This window comes from Benincasa hispida, chromosome 4 (assembly GCF_009727055.1).
Source record: "Benincasa hispida cultivar B227 chromosome 4, ASM972705v1, whole genome shotgun sequence".
NCBI classification, from domain to species: domain Eukaryota; kingdom Viridiplantae; phylum Streptophyta; class Magnoliopsida; order Cucurbitales; family Cucurbitaceae; genus Benincasa; species Benincasa hispida.
Genome location: NC_052352.1, coordinates 39,612,165 through 39,629,948, shown reverse-complemented (window position 1 = coordinate 39,629,948; position 17,784 = coordinate 39,612,165). Strand labels below are relative to the sequence as shown.

At 34.8% G+C, this 17,784-nt stretch overlaps 3 protein-coding genes across 6 annotated transcripts; 2 read left to right on the top strand and 1 right to left on the bottom strand.

Annotated features, from left to right (window-relative positions):
- Window positions 1–1,013: 1,013 nt before the first annotated feature.
- Window positions 1,014–2,459, top strand: LOC120076198 (BTB/POZ domain-containing protein At4g30940-like). Its single transcript, XM_039029963.1, has one exon. The coding sequence runs from the start codon at window positions 1,014–1,016 to the stop codon at window positions 2,457–2,459; it is 1,446 nt and encodes a 481-aa protein (XP_038885891.1).
- A 3,701-nt stretch (window positions 2,460–6,160) lies between these two features.
- On the top strand, window positions 6,161–12,503 carry LOC120074933 (metallocarboxypeptidase A-like protein MCYG_01475). The gene is made up of 11 exons (XM_039028040.1): window positions 6,161–6,627; window positions 7,130–7,187; window positions 7,265–7,375; window positions 7,658–7,795; window positions 8,249–8,318; window positions 8,563–8,618; window positions 8,868–8,993; window positions 10,225–10,364; window positions 11,783–11,855; window positions 11,948–12,022; window positions 12,108–12,503. The coding sequence occupies exons 1-11, from the start codon at window positions 6,476–6,478 to the stop codon at window positions 12,420–12,422; spliced, it is 1,314 nt and encodes a 437-aa protein (XP_038883968.1). The 5' UTR covers window positions 6,161–6,475; the 3' UTR covers window positions 12,423–12,503.
- Window positions 12,504–12,661: 158 nt separating this feature from the next.
- Window positions 12,662–17,009, bottom strand: LOC120074932 (pentatricopeptide repeat-containing protein At5g42310, chloroplastic). 4 transcript variants are annotated; one of them, XM_039028036.1, is made up of 5 exons: window positions 14,983–17,003; window positions 14,006–14,158; window positions 13,830–13,901; window positions 13,189–13,375; window positions 12,662–12,972 (listed from the first exon to the last, which is right to left on the bottom strand). In XM_039028036.1, the coding sequence occupies exons 1-4, from the start codon at window positions 16,798–16,800 to the stop codon at window positions 13,265–13,267; spliced, it is 2,154 nt and encodes a 717-aa protein (XP_038883964.1). In that variant the 5' UTR covers window positions 16,801–17,003; the 3' UTR covers window positions 12,662–12,972; window positions 13,189–13,264. The 4 variants fall into 4 exon arrangements, with proteins under 4 accessions (XP_038883964.1, XP_038883965.1, XP_038883966.1 ...); XM_039028037.1 differs by lacking the exons at window positions 12,662–12,972; window positions 13,189–13,375; window positions 13,830–13,901 and adding an exon at window positions 14,249–14,354 and having other exon boundaries at window positions 14,018–14,158; window positions 14,943–17,009; XM_039028038.1 differs by lacking the exons at window positions 12,662–12,972; window positions 13,189–13,375; window positions 13,830–13,901 and adding an exon at window positions 14,249–14,367 and having other exon boundaries at window positions 14,018–14,158; window positions 14,983–17,008.
- Window positions 17,010–17,784: the final 775 nt, after the last annotated feature.

The following is a 17,784-nucleotide window of genomic DNA, read 5'->3' as shown; positions in this document are numbered from 1 at the left end:
ACTTCCACTTTTGAAGAAAAAAGGGTTTAATCAATTGGAAATATGGATTGTTTAACCGATTATAATTGTTAAGCAGACCTAAAATTTCTTAAATCACAACACACTAAGTCAATTTATAACGATCATAACATTTTATAACAATCTAATTCGACCAAGGAAGGTACTAAACGTACCACGTCTTTGTACTAAAAAAAACACACACACGTCCTCTATTGTATTGAGGAATTTTTAAGATTTCAATGCAATTTTATGAATTCGCTTTTGAGGTAAGGGAAAATATAATCTTGGTCCCTAGTTTCAGGTTTAGTTTTTATTTGGTTCATAAGTTTTAAAATATTATACGTTTAATCATTAAATTTTGAGTTTATTTTCGATTTAGTTTTTAAATTTCAAAATGTTATAATTTACTTTAAGATTTGAGTTTTGTTTTAATTTGATCCTCAACTTTCAAGATTTGCTTCCAGTCATTAGTGTTAATAATATCGTTTAATTAAATTGAAAGTATAGGTACTAAGTTGTTAATGTTAGGGATCGAAAGTGTATTTTAACTTAAATTAAAGTTGGAGTTCTGGAAATCCCAATTGCAACAAAGCTCATAAATCAATGGGGAGTAAAGGAAAGAAAAAAGGGAAAGGTAAAGTCCATTATTTGTTCACTTTACTTTTTTGGGTAAGAAAGTATTGTCCTCAAATAGAGACTAGCATTGCTGAAATAAAGAGAGGGACAGTCTAAAAGCAAAAGAAAAAGGTACGAAATTCTATATGCTGACCATATTCCTCTCAATTTGTTTTCTTTCATACTAAGAAAATTAGATGCAAATACTGAGAGAAACTTGTCATCACCACAGTTAAAAAGTAACTATGTGGACACACAAAGCAAAAGAAAAATGTAAGAAACTCTATCATATTCATATTGTTCTCATTTGTTTTCTTTCAAACGAAGAAAACTAAATGTTAAATACTACCAAGAGGCTTTCCATCACCAAATTTCTTGTCAGCTAGGATTGAATAGCCATGGCAGTTCAGAAACGAAAGGTGAGATTCAATGTGGGTGGCACGATATTCGAAACGACGGCGACAACCCTTTCTAATGCCGGTGCTGATTCGTTACTCAAAGCCATGTTAGATGATGCCTGGTCAGCACAATATGAGGAATTTGGAGAGCATTTCATTGATAGAGACCCTGCTTGCTTCAATGTCCTTCTTCATCTTCTTCGAACCGGCGAGCTTCATGTTCCTCCAACCATTCCCGACTTGCTTCTCTTTAAAGAAGCTCATTACTATGGACTTCTAGACCAGGTTCGCTCGGCCAGAAACGTCGAGTTAGACGGTGAGAATCTCAAACTTGCATCCTCCATAACTGGAAGAACTTTGCTGAAAGATCATTCATTAATAAGAGCAAGTGCCAATGGTAGTTGCTCAATTGCTAATGGCAGAGTTTTTCATGTCTATGATTGGATGCTCCAAGAACTCTCAATTGGAAACCTTGATTATATGAAGATTGTGGACATGGAGTGGTATGATTCAGAAAACATCTTAATCAGTGGTCAAAAGCATTCAAATCCAAACACTTTTGGTGATGGTGGTGGTGGAATTGGTCTCTTCAATCCACAAACTGCTGAACTTAAACATAGATTTAAGCTCACTCGAACTTCGTCTCCTTATAGATTTCATGGAGGAGATAATCAATTTTCGATAACGAAACCTGGAAATCTGGCAATCAACAAGTCAAACAACAAAATATTTTGTTGTTGTAAAGATGATTCATACACAAAAGTGGATGGCATTGGAGTTTGGGATACAACAACAGGACAGCAAATTGATTTCTTAGAAGCTGAACGTAATAGTGAGCTTGGCGACACTTTCAAGCTTCAATGGCTGCCAAGTAACAACTGTTTAGTAGCGGTGATTGGCAGTCCTCGAAGCAATGGAATAAGGATATTCGATCCAAGAGCGACAGAAACAAATTCGAATCATTGGGAACACCATCCATACCAGGTGATACATCAAGGAACATTAGTAGATGCAATGGGGATTGAGGAAATGAACTGTGTTTGTGTAATGGATGAGAATGGTTTTTTTAGTTTTGTGGACTTGAGAAAGCTTGGAGGTGAATCTCAAATAAACAGAGTTTGGAGGAGCTCTGAAAAAGAAGAGAAAAGGGAATGGTTTCCTTCGTCAGTTGAGAGTGTGTTCATTGAACATGGTGGAAAGCCAAAGCTGGGATGGCATGGAGGGAAGGTGTTTCGTTCTATAAATAGTGTCATTTCAGTGTATTGTGGGTTTGGATTTGAATGGGAATTGGCTTCTCAAGTTCAACCCAAATATGGAGGAGGACTCATCCATGACTTTTCTATAGGAGGGGATAGGTTGTTTTCACTTCAAGGTTTGGAATATAATCTCTATGAGATTAATGTATGGGAAACACCACCATCACCATTGCCACCATTACTAATATAGCCAATAAGTTAATTGAACTAGTTGTTGTGATAAACTATGAAAGAGAGAGTTTGGTTAAGGTATTATAACCTCATGAGAGATTTAGATCTCCACTTCTATGTATTATTAGACTGAAAAAAAGACTAAGAGAAAATGGAGTGAAAGGATTTTAGTGGAGGAAATCATGAACATGTGTTTTAATTTCTACTTGGTATATGTTTATTTTATATGTTTTAATTTTTAATTTGCCTGATGTCAAGGTATTGATGTAATTTTTTAAAGTTCAACTATATTTTTGAGTCGAGGTACTACGATTTTTGTCTAATATGCTAAGGGTAATGGTATTTTCAAACTTTTTTTTTAAGTTGATAGATTTTTAAACAAAGATATCAACAATTTTGATTAATTTTAGCACAAAATACATTTTTATTCTCTGGAATTTGAGTTTATTATCGATTTGATTCTAATACAACTTTTAAAAGTTCAATAATAATTTTAAATAAAATACAAAGTTCAGGAATATTTTCTATATTAACATTGTTTTATTTACGAAGGCATTTCGCCTTTAATCAATTGGGGAGATATTTCAAACTTATTGGTCCAAGGGAGATCTCCTTGACCCTTAGGAGATGTTGTTGGTTCACCAACATGAGTTGAGTTGAGTTGGTATAATATACTAACTCAATGTTTGGCCCAATATTGGTGAAGTTGAGTTGGTATATTTTACCGACTCAGCACAACTCTCCATTCTTTCAATGTTTTCAATGGTTTCATCTATCGGCCAGCCACATTGCGAGAACCAACTCTAAGCTCCGATAACCACCTTCGATGGAAACTCCGACGACTAACTCCAATGACCAATTTAGGGCTCCTGCAACTACCACCAATGACAACTTCGGTGACCTAATTTCGACTACCACTTTCGGGCGACCAACTCTGATGATCAATTTTAGGCTTCGGCAACCATCTTCGACAACAAATTCTGATGACCAATTTCGACAACCACCTCCAATTATAAACTCTGATGAAAATCAACCTTTAATAGTCAACTTCGATGACCACCTTCGAGCAAGCAACTCCGACGACCAACTCCACGCTTTGAAAATCACCTCCAACGAAAAACTCCAATAACCAACTTCAATACCACCTTCATGCGACCAACTTCGAGCTCTAACAACCACCTCCAACTACAAACTCCGGCGAAATTCATCTTTGACGATCAACTTCGATGACCACCTTCGTGCGACCAACTTCGTAATTCCGAGAACCATCTCCAACAAAAAACTCTGACAACCAACTCTAATACCACCTTCATGCGACCAACTTCAGGCTCCGACAACCACCACCAACTACAAACTCCAGTGAAAATCAACTTTGACAATCACTTTCGACTATTATAAGATCGATGACTGTTAAAGTATGTTACAGAGTTATTGATTATATAAATAATAATATTTTATCTATATTAAATATAATATTTATACGTAGAAATTTGTAAAATATATTTTATTTAATTGAATTCATATATCAAATGAGTGTTAATAATATTTGAAAAAATATATATATAGTTGAAAATATGTAACATATAACAAAAAAAAGCATAAAATTGAGATTTTTTTCCTAGAACATTTTATGGTAAAAAATAGTGAAAAAATAGAGATTTGTTTTTTAATGATTCCTCAAATTTGGAGGAATTAAAAGTGAAATTATTGAAGAAATGTGATAGCATTTCATTAGCTACTAAGATGATGAGAGAGGTTCAATTAAAAAAATTCATAACAGAGTAAAAATACATAACAACAATAGGAAGAAGAAGAAGACAATGATGAAATTCAAGGAGCAAAATTATGAATAAAAAGTTTTTATTTCTTTTTGGGTTTCCGTTTTATTTAACTATCAAGAAATGTAGTGAATTAATTTTTATTCATTATTAAAAAAAAAAAAGGAAAAGAAAGAAAGGAAAACTTTAAAATTAAAAGAGAAAAATTACAATTCATATTTATTCAACACAAAGATTGGTAGAATTATTGAATAAGAAAGTTTTAAAACAAAAATAGTGATTATAAAGACAGATTATTTAGAGTCCAAAAAAATTGTACCAAATATCCCACCATGTACATATAAACTAAATTCTACACTCTAGACACAAACATATGAACCCGGACCAAATAACTCTACACATATAAACTTTATACATATATATATATATATATATNACCAAATAACTCTACACATATAAACTTTATACATATATATATATATATATATATGAACTTCATAGACATATGAACTTCAAACATCATATTTCAACACAGTGTCCCAAGCAGTTTCTCGATTTCTTCTATATTAATACAGGATAATGTGGCGAAGAATAATCTTTTCCTACCCTTATATATATATATCGAAGAGTATAATTATATTTATATATAATACCGTGAGGTTTATCCTTGATCTTTCTTCGAACTCCCATTTTGGACTAGCACTTTCATGTGGCATGATTGTTGTCTCATTGTTGTTATCCATTATATGGACAACAAATCAATAACAGAATACAACCATTTTGACAACAGAAGATTCAACTCAAATGAGATATTTTTGGAGAAATGGGACCTCTGTTCATTGTCACTTGTAAATGATGATTTTTTTTTTTTCAAAGATGTATTATTCTTTGATCTAATCCTTCTTTCAAAAAGAACGATTAATAAAGAATATTAGGCTCATTTGCAACCTTTTGAGATGGAGAAAAATAGAAATTTTCGGTTTATACTCTTTAATTGAAATATGCATGTAATTGGTGGTTAATTTTTAGGATTAAAAAATTGTGAAGATTGTTTGATGATGAAGTCCAACAGTTTCTCTAAAGTATACTCCAAAGTTAAAAGCATTATGGATGTAATTAAAATACAGGAAAATACCTTTTTGTTTTAGTTTCAATTTGATATCTAAGTTTTAGAATGTGTTAAACTTTTAGTCATTAAGTTTTGAGTTTTGTTTCAATCTAGCACCTAAGTTTTGAAATGTTACAATTTCATCCTTAGAATTTGAATTTTATTTCAATTTGGTCCCTAAATTTTAAGATTTACACTTTTAACCTCAATTTTTCACTAGATACTCATTTTACATCTTTAGTGTTTAATGCCTGCTAATTAATTTAAGAGTAAAATAAATACAATTAATTAAGTCTAACCATTTTTTTATCATTATTAAATTAATTTTAAAAGTTCATTTCATAATTATTTTAAATTAAAATAAAAAGTAAAAATAAATAAATAAATTACTAGTTCTTCAAAGACAAACAGAAAATGAACGAAAATTTCATTTTCAATTTTGGTTTATCTAGTTGAATAAATTTTAAAACTAATCTAGTTTACCGTTACTTTTTTTCTTTTTAAAAAAAGTTAGTCATATTTAATCTCCTTAGTAAATTTTGTAAATATATTTATATAGTATCTTTTTTAGTATTAAAAACTATTTTATTATTCAACTAAATTTGATAACAAAAATAAATTTAAGAATTATTTAAAATATAGAGATCAAATCTGGACAGTTTAAAGAAAAGAGATTGAAAATGAAATCTGACCAAAACTACATAGACTAAAAATGTTATTTAAACCAAAGATTTTAAAAAATGATGGACTAAAACGAAATAAGGAGTAAAGTTTGGGGACGAAAATATAATTGAAACATATTTCTTAAGACAAAAACGCACAACGCACGGGAGATCCACAAAAACTCTTGTTTTTCGCATATTGATGATTTGATGTCGGATTGAAATTGTGCAGCCAAGCCAAGCAGATGGTGGCCCAATCACTTTACTGTTGAAATTCTCTGTAAGAAGTTTCTTACAAAGCTCTATTGGGGATGATCATTGTAAAGCCTGCAAAATCAAGACCGTTGAACGTGCACAAAATTCCATATCTTTTCCCTCTTCTTCCTCTGCTTTCCCTTTTCATTTCCTTCCTCAAAACCTTCCAACAATGGAGCCACTCTTCAACTGAAACAACACCCACGATCGGTTTTCCCCCTGTTTCTGCCTTATGGGTCGTCCTCTTTCTTCTTTTTTCCCTTCCTTATGGATCAGACTCTTCTTCTTCTGCTTCTGCTTCTTCATATCTTTCATTTGTCTTTTCGTTACTGCTGACGATCCCGACAGATTAACTCCAATCAACCGCGATCTTTATCATTCTAGGTTGGTCATTCTCTGATTCGGATTCCTATACTTCTTTTTGTTTTCCTGGTAATTACGATGGATAAGATTAGGTGCTAAGTATAATCTGCCGGTTACTCTGTCAATGGTCGTTGTTGTTGCTCTTCTCTCTTTGGAATTTGGGTATTTAATCATATAACTCATGCAGATTCTCTGTTGTTCTAGAAATTTGATATAGTGGCTGGATTGTGTCTAGATGTGTATGTATCTAACTTTCCCAATTCTGAAAAAAAAAGGGGAAGTTTGATCTTATGACCATTTCTTTGTTAACCTCTATTTTAACGAGTCCGATACAACTCTCTCCTGATCCAAGTTTTTTGGAGAGTTTCATATTAGGCCCTTTATCTTTGTTAGAAATGAACTTTGCAGTCATATGGTTATCATGGTTTTTCTGTAATAGTGATCTATTCATTTGGCAATGGTCTACTTGGATTCTTATCTGAAAGTTTTCCAATTTTGTTGGGTGATTGATTGGATCTTGCAGTGTTGATTTGATGAAGGAGATAAAAGCTTTGGTCCATCGACACCCAGATAAGCTGACTGTATGTTCTTCTTGCTGGTCCTCCTTTATTCAGGCTTGATGCTTTGGTTTAGGTACTTACTTTCAATATTTAAGCAGATAGAGACAATGAAGTCTAGAAATAAGGGCTATGTTGCAGAGATTCCAGTTGTTACTTATTGCCATGGAAGGAATAACATTGATGACACGTCAAAATTTCGGATACTTCTTGTAAGTTTTGTGTTGAATTGCGTACTCGTTTGGTCTTTTAGGCTTTTATTCCCTTGGGGTTCTTTTGAGACTGATGTTTCATCCATGTAGAAGTGAAAGCTGCAAAGGCTTCCTGCCTGGTGTACTTCTTGATCTAAATTAGAATGGGCTTGGTTTAGATATTAGTTTTTTATTTGTCCTTTTCTTCTTTGTTTTTTTCCTTTCCTTAACGATTAAGGGACATACCATCTCAGATTGGCAATTGCTGGTGTTCTTGACAGATGATTCCTCCTTGTCTTCCAGAGTTTTGGACAGCATGGAAGGGAGCTCATAACGACAGAAGTTGCACTAAGAATTCTCTCAATCTTGAGTGAAGAACAGTTGTTACCTCATATGGATCGAGCTTCCTTAAACAACACACTTGATAAGCTTGTCATTAAGGTATGTGTGGAGGGTGCAACTTTTTAGATTGATAAATGGAATAAGTTAATGGAGTAAAAGTATTAGTGGGATGCTTCAACTTTCCTCCTCTTCCACCTAACTTCCACCTTTCTTTTTATGTAGCAATGAAGTCCATGTTAACCCTGCATTGTAGATGATGCCACATTTGCTCTTCTTTTTTCCTTTTGAACAAGAGGAATAAATGAAGAGAGTCTAATGCTCAAAATACAAATTTAATTAGGGAGTGAAAATCATAATAGAACAGAGCACAAGAACCATTGGAGAGATACAAAAAAGAAACTTCCACAATGAGAAAACCCTAAGCGAAAATGGCAAAAAGAAAGTAGAGTGATAAAAACTTGAAAGAAATCTATGCTCTTAACTGATATTGGTGCTTCAAACTCACTTGTTACTGTATGCATAAATAATGTGTTTGCTTATGTATGTTGTCAGGTGGTGCCAATGGAAAACTTAAATGGGCGCAGGCTTGTTGAGGGTGGGGATCTATGTGAAAGAAGAAATGGTAAGGGCTATTTTCAAATATAGTAAAATGGGCTAACTTATTTATAAATATAGTAAAATGTTATTGTTTATTAATTATAAACAGTAATAGACAATGACATTTAGCTATATTTAAAAATATTTCCAGTAGTTTTTCCATTTAAAACAATTACTCAAATGGTGTTAAAGAAGATTTAATCCATTATATGGTCATACAAGGTCTTCAAAGTAGATATTGACATGCCTGAGTTTATCTTCTATGGCAGGGAGAGGTGTTGATTTGAACAGGAATTGGAGTGTTGATTGGGGTAAAAAGGAAAAGGTTGGTATCTATCATCTGGTTTGGACTTGAAATGATTTGACCAGGTTTTGATATAGTCTGCAGCCTGAGTTACGAGTTCCTACTGAGAAGCCAAGGAGAAACTATCATATTCATTTCTTGAAACAAGGCTTTTTTTTTCTTCTTTTTTTTCCCAGGCTCCATGGATTTCAGTCTGGCTTTTGTGAATGATAGTTGTTGTGATACTTTCTTCTATTCCAAGCATGTTAGTTATCCTTCTCCCTATTGCAGGATTATGATCCTTATGAGGAAAATCCTGGATTTGCACCTTTTAGCGAACCTGAAACTCAAATTATGCGAAACCTTGCCTTAACATTTGATCCACATATGTGGGTCAATGTGCACTCTGGAATGGAGGTAAGAAACAACACTAGTATCATTTGTGTTTGCTAAGTCCAAGGTACTAAGACAACAAGATTTAGTTATTAACCTGGATTATGATCGGTGATTTTCTTTTTCATGAACACAGACTACAGTTGCTTTTTCCTTTACTGACACCTTTTTTTAGTTCCTTTTCTTTTAAAATCACAACTTGACAATGTGGTAAGTTTAGTTTAGTTTACTCATGAAATTGTACTTCAAAGTTTCATGAATTACATATCATTAAGTTACGAGTTCAATCTCTGAACTCTCAGTTACATTTTAAAAGTCTTTGAACTTTGAAAATGTCTAATTAATCTCCAAAATTTCAATTTTTTAAGTCCTTGACGTATTTCGAATCTCCCTTAGAACCCTAAACTTTTAACTTTTTGTCTGGCTTGTTTGTGGATTTTAAATAATATCACATAGGTCAAATATCTGTTAGCATAAAATTGAAAGTTTAAAGACCTACAAAATACCTTTTAAAGTTTAAGAGTCAATTCAAATAGACACAAATATGATAGTTCAAGGAGTAATTTAACCGACAAAACAAATACAGTTAGTTTGAGGCTTTTGAAAGTAATCAGTTTTGCTTTGGTTGATAAACAGAAATCCCAACACGAATATTAATCCAATTTACTAGGGGTGAGCATGATAGACCGAAAGACCGACCAAGTCGAAGGCAATTGGTCGGTGTCAGTTTGGGAAAAATCCAAACTGACAAATTTTTAAAAAAACTTGAAGAATAAAACCAACAAAAATGACTGACCGACTAATGGCCAGTTTGTACTCCTCGACGGTCGAGGTTGATTTGAACATTTACTAAACCAACTATAGTTGCCGGTGGCGGTTTGGTTGGAAAACCAACTCAGACCAACCGCTGTACACCCATACAATTTACTAAATAAATGAAATGAAACTCGAATTTCTTCATGTCAAACCAGCACAATGAACAATCTCATCAGCTCTCTTTCCAATTTGTTAATTTAATACTACTACATACAACGGATAGTCTTCTTTACAGGTAATAGCAGTTGAGGAGGAATTGTTAAAGAACTGATATAATCCTGTTTATTAAAAATGAAAATCATAACAGGATCTAAGAGGAATCATGTTACTGTTATTTAGTAACTTTCCCTCTCTGCTCTTGTTTATCCGTTGAACTAAAAGTTGAGGTTTTTCCAAGCACATTTCATTCAACTTGCTGCTTTTGATTGTTATCCTTTAGGCTTTGTTCATGCCGTATGACCATAAAAACACGACTCCTGAGGGCGAAATTGCTCAACAAATGAAACTTCTGGTTGAAGAGCTGAACAATCTCCATTGCCACCACCGCTGTATGATTGGATCAGGCGGAGGTTCTGTCGGGTTAGTTCACTTCTTCATTAACCCTTTTCTTTATTGCGATTATGATTCTACTTTATTGCAATCATATTGTAGTAGATTACCATTTTACATCTGTTTTATATGTATTTTATTGGCATTTCAAAGTTTTCGATTACAATTATGATTTTCAAGCAGTTGCTGAAAAAAACTTTATTTTATTCTATTAGTCCACCTTCTTTATCTATCTACCAGTACATTGTGTCGAATGAAGCAAATTTTGTCCAATCAATGTGCCACTTTTAGTTCAGAAATGTAGAATGAACCTTTTACAATGCAGTTAAATATTACTGAGTTAGAGAATTCTTAGGATCATAGCTAGAAGTTTAGAAATGTAGATTGAACTTGGTGTGTTTGGGGTGAGAACTATTTTAAAATTATAATAACCACCTCTTGCTATAGTAAATATTATTTTGTATTCCTCAATTAATTGTTATTAACACTATTATAAAACTCTTATTTGCTATAATATTTATTATTTACTACAGTTTTTACTATTTTACACTCATCATTTTTTTATTCTTTACTATAGTGTTTACTATTTTCTTCTCAAACTAAAATAGTTTACATCTCAAATACATACTATTATAACTCAAACTAAAATAATCTACCTTTCAAACACAAAATATTATAACTCAGATAATAACCAACTTTTTGTCCCAAATGGTCCCTAAATAAATTAGTTTATACTCTTAAACTTTGATGTATAAGTTAAAACTCCAAATTAATAGTATAATTTAGACTCTAAACTTCTATGAGTAAATCAATTTAAACCCTACCTTATAACTATTTTAATTTGATTTCATTTAAAATCAACTAAAAACCACCTTAAAATTATTCTTCTCTAAAAGTCTTCACAAACGAGTAAAAACAAAATTCATGCACAATTATTCCAAATTTTTAGAGAAAAATAAACAAAGACGAGAAGAAGAAAAACACAAAAACACTTCTATTAGTGAAAAACTGCCACTATCTAGTTGATTCAAATATTTTTTTCTAATATCATATTAATTTCTTGATCTAAAGAAGTTTTGATGTCTTACACGTGTAAAAGTTATACATTAACATTTTAAAATAGAATTTTAACTAATGGATTAAATTGACTCACTTATAAAAATTTAGGGTCTAAATTGAGATTTTAAGTATTGTAACTTCAAAGTTTAAGATATAAGTTGATATTTTCCCTAAGGTTAAATCTTCATTCAGAATGCAAGGTTAATTCTACAACTTAACCAGTTCATTTTCAATGAATTCAACCTTTTAGATGCCCCTTGGCTTAGTCTGAAGGCCAACTGATTTGAAGCTTTTGTTCTTTTAATTGAATCCCTTAATTGCTCTTGTAATACCATCCTCGATGCGCAATTGGGTCTGAATTTCTTCCTGCATAATCATTGTTTTGTAAGGTATCTGGCACATGGGACAGCCACAGATTTCATGTTTGACAAGGCAGGAGTTCCTATGGCTTTCACATTTGAGGTTTGTCAATCAAGAACTGCTATGTAACTTGCATCAAATAATCTTGGTTTTGGTCTTAAAGTAGGCCTCTGTTCATCATACTTTTATATCAGATATATGGAGATGAAGCTGCCTCATCAAAAGACTGCTTTAGAATGTTCAATCCCACAGATCCCGCTACCTTTAATGTATGTAACATCTCTTCTTGCCATCTTGACCAATTGTTGTCCATGGAAATCCTTGGCTGAATTCAATTTTCTTCTCTGTTTTCAGAGGGTTCTTGGCGATTGGTCTGCTGCATTTTTTACAATATTTAAGCTGGGTCCCGAGTACCTTGGTGAGACCAAGCTCCATTCAAAGGGAAACTTAGACAAGTTGGTGTCGATTGATGAATATCTTGAAGGTTACTTGATTGAGAGGAGCAGCAGATATGGGAAGAAGAGGGAGGTGATTGACCTAGGGATGCAAGAAATGAGAACTTATTTTAGGCTATTTTTGTTGTCATCAGTTTTATTGATGTTCATGTTTTGTTCTAGAATTTCTAAAAACAAGTTCACTAGACCACTTGTTTCTGCCATTTCCCTTTGAAGATGTGCTTAGTTTCTGGATTCCACATGTTTATTGCCATATTTCATTATAAAAGAGTTATAGATGATCTCATATTTGTCAGGGCAGTGAGTTACTATTACCAAATATCTAAGTTACATTTGTATGGTTTTCTTCACCTTCTCCCCTAAATATTGCAACCTATAAACCTAACATCAAAGTTTCTATCTTTAAACAACACAGAAACATTGGCTGATTTAGCATCACTAAAAGAATGAAAAGAACAGTCATTGAAGTGAGGTCCTTGGATAGATTATTTATTCTGCATTTTACTGTATAACGTAAGAATGGTGTTAATATAAACAATAATACAAGAATGATTAACAGATGGGAATTTTCCTGGTGTTTCTAAGACCCTTCACCTGACAGCCGGGTGGGGTGGATCTGTGTCATTTAAGGGAGCTGAAGGAGAGGCGAGCATTGAGAGTTCTACTGTAGAAATGCTACTTTTTGCTGGTATAATGCCATACTATTTGTGTAAGATCAAATATTTCTCCAAGTCATAAGGATATGACTCAGCTTTTGGCAATTCCTGCAAAAAAATTCCAGGGCAGACTCGAACATTAGTCATGACTGCGAGACAGTGTGCATGAAATTATGAGCATGAGTTCATATCTCAGCACATGAATTCCCAAGAAATTGTAGATTTTGATACCAATTCATTAAGTGCAAAAAACACTACAGATTCTGGTACCAATTCATTATGAAACTGCCAAAAACATCACATCTTAAGGCCTTTAGTGCGTACCTACTATAAGTATTGGTTGGATAAACGCAAGCAAATTTATTCTCCAGGGTGCATGATTACAAGATCGGGCGGGCAACTATAAGCTTAGTGTACGCTTCATGTATCTGAGGGCAGACCGCAACATGGCTCTGGCCTTTCCATCAGGAGTACATCCAGACAAAATCATCTCTTCATACACAGCCGGAACCTGAAACGCAAATAATGCATTTTCTAGTTAGACGTTAAATCATTAACATCCCCTCCTTTTTGTATATTTCAAAACTCCAATTGAAAACATGAAATTTGAGGTTGCTCGGTGATTTGAGACAAGCACAAGGAGCTGTGGAAAGCAATTTGTCATAATTTTCTATTCGACAATGTGGTATTATAACAAATTAGAAATGCTGCAACTGAGTAACTTTAACACAAGGTACTGCGACATCAAAAGTTGTGCATCCAATTTTCAAAAATAGTCCGGCTTTACTTTTTAACATTTAATCTTGACAATATCTCCCTTGAAACAATGGAAAAAATTGGAAAAGACATTGAGTAGGATCCAATACAATGAACAATCAGAGATCATATTCACCAAATAAGCGAACTATATGCATAAAATAACGAGCAAATTAGGAAAAACAAGCTGGAGGGTCAAGTTCTTCTACCTTGTCAAATTTGTCAACACGAATCAAAGCTTTCATAAGTGTTGTATATGTGACAACATCAGGCTTCACATCCTGCAGTTGTAGGACCAAATAAGTTTGGATGATGAATGGATAAGCTTTATATTGATATTGGGAATTGAAAAATGCAAACGTTACTGTAAATACACTACACTTACATTTTCCTTCATGTACTGCAAGATTGAAAAGGCTTCAATGTCTCTCCTATCCTCGCCAAATGCATTGATCAATGAATTAAGAGCCAAGAGACTGGGCTTTAATCCATCTGATCTCATAACTCTATATGCATTTACTGCCTGCTCTGACAAACCCTGCCAAATGATAAAATGGAACAATACTAAATGCATGCTCAAGAAACAAATTAAAATTTATATTCGGATACATAAATTTATAATTACAACCATGATTGGGGAGGCAAATCTGGTGATGGCCCAATGACAGATAGGCGTATTTATATAAAAATATCATTCAGAACCATAGGCTCCAAATCGGATGGTGAACTTGTTTCTGTTGCCAATAACTACAGCCAATTACAAAACAGAAGAAATAAAGCCAACCTTTTAAAAAATTACAAAAGTAAAATCTGCTGCCAATAACTACAGCCAATTACAAAACAGAAGAAATAGCGCCAAAAATTACAAAAGTAAAAACAAATTTTACTTTTGTAATGTTTCTAATATTCAAAAAGCGCTTACAATCCTACTTTTGCAAAATATTAAGAGTACTGCTATTTACAAGGGAGTCATATTTTGACTATGCTATTGACTAAGAATTCTGATTACAAGTTCAATCTGTTTAAGATGTGAAGCACAAATGGAATGCAAACAAGCATCTTACAATATTCCAGTACATTTGTGCATCATCAATTTTCTCAACTATCTGATGATTGGCAGAACATCTTGTCAAGCAATGAATTATGTATAATATTATTTTGTTCTAAAAATTTCCATCCATTTGTAATACAATATCAGCAGTGGAGAAAAAAGTATGAACAAATGACATATCCATACATAGGAATATGTTCCAACAGTAAGTACCTTTTCATTGGAATTATAAAATATAACTATCAATTTCTCAAAGAATAAAGATTTATACCAAACAATTTGCGAGATGATATGCGGGAAGGATGACATACTCTTTGAGCAAAGGCATTGATTAAAGCATTATACATTGTTGAGGATGGTTTCAGCCCAGCAGACTTCATGGCCTCCAAGCACTCAATTGCATCATTAAACCTCCCTGACTGCCCATATATATCAACAAGTGTAGTGTATGTTATCACATTGGGAAGTAAGCCCTGACTCTGCATCTTTCCTAACAAGATTTTCACCTCGTCCCATTTTTCCTGCTCTCCTAATGAATTGATCATAATATTATATGTTGTGGGACAAGGTAAATAACCACGCTCCTGCATTTCCTCAAACAACTCTGCAGCCCTGTCATGGTATCCATGCTTACAATGACAATCTATAAGCGTGTTCCAAGTAACAACATCTGGTTCAATCCCCTCAGAGAGCATCCGGTCATACGTTTCCATAGCATGATCAAGGCAATTGAATTTCCCGAAAGTGTCAATCATAACATTGTAAAAATGCCTATCAGGTTTGACATTGCTGTTCTTCATTTCCCTCAAAACTTCAAATGTTTTCTGCCATTCGCCACGGTCCCGATAACTAGCTAAAATCCTACTGAAAATAAAGGAGTTGGGCTGTACATTTCTAGCTTCCATTTGTTTCAACAGATGTCTTGCACTTTCCCATCTGCCCACATTTGCATAAGCATCAACGAGAAGACCATATGTGTGCTCATCCGGTGATAATCCACTCTTTTCCATCTCTGAAACAATAGATTCTGCTTCTTTCAAAGAACCCTTTCTAGCATAACCTTTAAGAAGTGCATTAAAAGCCTTAATTCTTGGTTTCAATCCACCTTCTTTCATTTCCTCAAATATAGCCTCAGCTTCCTCTGTCCGCCCATGATTTCCCAACGCAGAAATAATAGCAACAAAAGTAGAAGTTTTGGGATTTAAACCACTCGCCTGTACCATGGACAAGAAATACAGAGCTCGGTTAGGATCTCCAGCTTTCGCAAACCCCAATATGATATCATTAAGGAGTTGCCCATCGAGTTCAATTTTATCAGACTCAATCTCTTCGTAAAGTTTTTGCAAGATTGGGACATCAATCTTATTCGTGCGAGTAAGCGACTGAATTATCAAACTATAGTTGACAAAATCAGATTGATAACCATCCTGTCTCATCCTAGACATCAAATTAAGGGCCTTCTCCAAATCATTATTGCGAGCACAAGCACCAATGAGAGCATTATACGTTAAGGGGGTTAGGGTTTGCTTCTGGGAGAGAATAAAAGCTTCATAGAGCTTCTCAGAGCGGCCAAGTGCATGAATGAGAATCGAGTAAAGCAATTCATAAGAGAAACACAGATTATGTTTCTGAAGCCATGAAACCACCGCATAACCTAGCCCAATCGAAGAGGAAGAAGAGCAAAGAGACTTAAGTAGAGAGTGCCAGAGAGGCGCCGGCACGGCCCTGTAGGCCTCAGCAAGCTGGAACTCGGTGGGGTCTAGGGAGGTCGGAGAAGCCGTATCGGAGTCAGAACCGGAGTTCAAAGTAGAGTTAAATTCCACCTCCGAATCGGAATCGGACTTGGGATAGAGCGAAGACCGGGAAAGGAAGTCGAGTAGAGGAGTGAAGTCGTAGTGGCGACTCTGAAGGGAAACGGGGTCGTTTTCGAAAACGTCGAGCTCGAGGGCGTCGGAGGAAGTGTAACAGGTGACGACGGAGGAGGAGGTTGTAGCGGTGGCGGAGATGAAGGGAAATGGGAGATGGGTTGTTGTAATATGGGGGTTCTGGTGGTGGAGGAAGACGGTGGGAGAAGGGAATTGTATTACGGGAAAGCGAGTGGAGAGTGGCAATGGTGAAAGAAGAAGCATGTTATCGGATAATTGAATTGGGTAATCGGGAAAGTTGTGACGGCAGCGGCGGCTCCACAAGGCAATGGAAATTAAGGCTCAATTATTCCTGCCGCCGGCAAACTAAGTCTGAGAACTCGGAACAGATTGACAATACATGGCATAGAGTTTATCATCTTAAACGTCGTCCTACGTAGCATATGATATGATATCGTCATATTCATAATCTGAGCCTCTCAGGGCGTGTTTAGCATCTCGCAATTGTAATGGATGTCGCCCACTTTAGGCAAGTGGGCCTATTTGATTACTTTCATGGTTATTTACTTGACTCTATATAGGGTGTTTGACAATCAAAAAGAATTGGGTTGAGTTGGTATTTTTTACCAACTCAATGTTTGACAACCAACTTTAAATGTTGGTGGAGTTGAATTGGTTATTTTACCGACTCTCCCCGATCCTCTCTGCCTCTAATGTATTTAGTGGCTAAGATTGAAGTCGTTACCAATTGGCCCTGCTCTACGACAGTCAATGAGGTGCGTAATTTCTGGTTACTATCGTAGGTTTGTAGAGAATTTCTCCAGTATGGCCATGTCATTGACCCAGCTGACCAGGAAAGGGAGTTTCGTTTGTTTGGAGAAAAGCGTGTGAGGACAATTTTCAGGACCTCAAGCAGAGGTTGGTTTCTGCCCCAGTGCTCACCATACCAGACGGTTCCGGGAACTTTGTGATTTATAGTGATACTTCCAAGAAGGGTTTGGGTTGTGTGCTCATGCAACATGGTAGGGTGGTCGCCTATGCCTCCCGCTAGTTGAAGAACCATGAGCGCAACTATCCTACCACGACTTGGAATTGGTAGTAGTAGTGTTTGCTCTGAAGATCTGGAGACACTACTTGTACGGGGAAAAGATCCAAGTGTTCACCGACCACAAGAGTGTGAAATACTTTTTCACCCAGAAGGAATTAAACATGAGGCAGCGCAGGTGGCTCGAGTTAGTAAAGGATTAT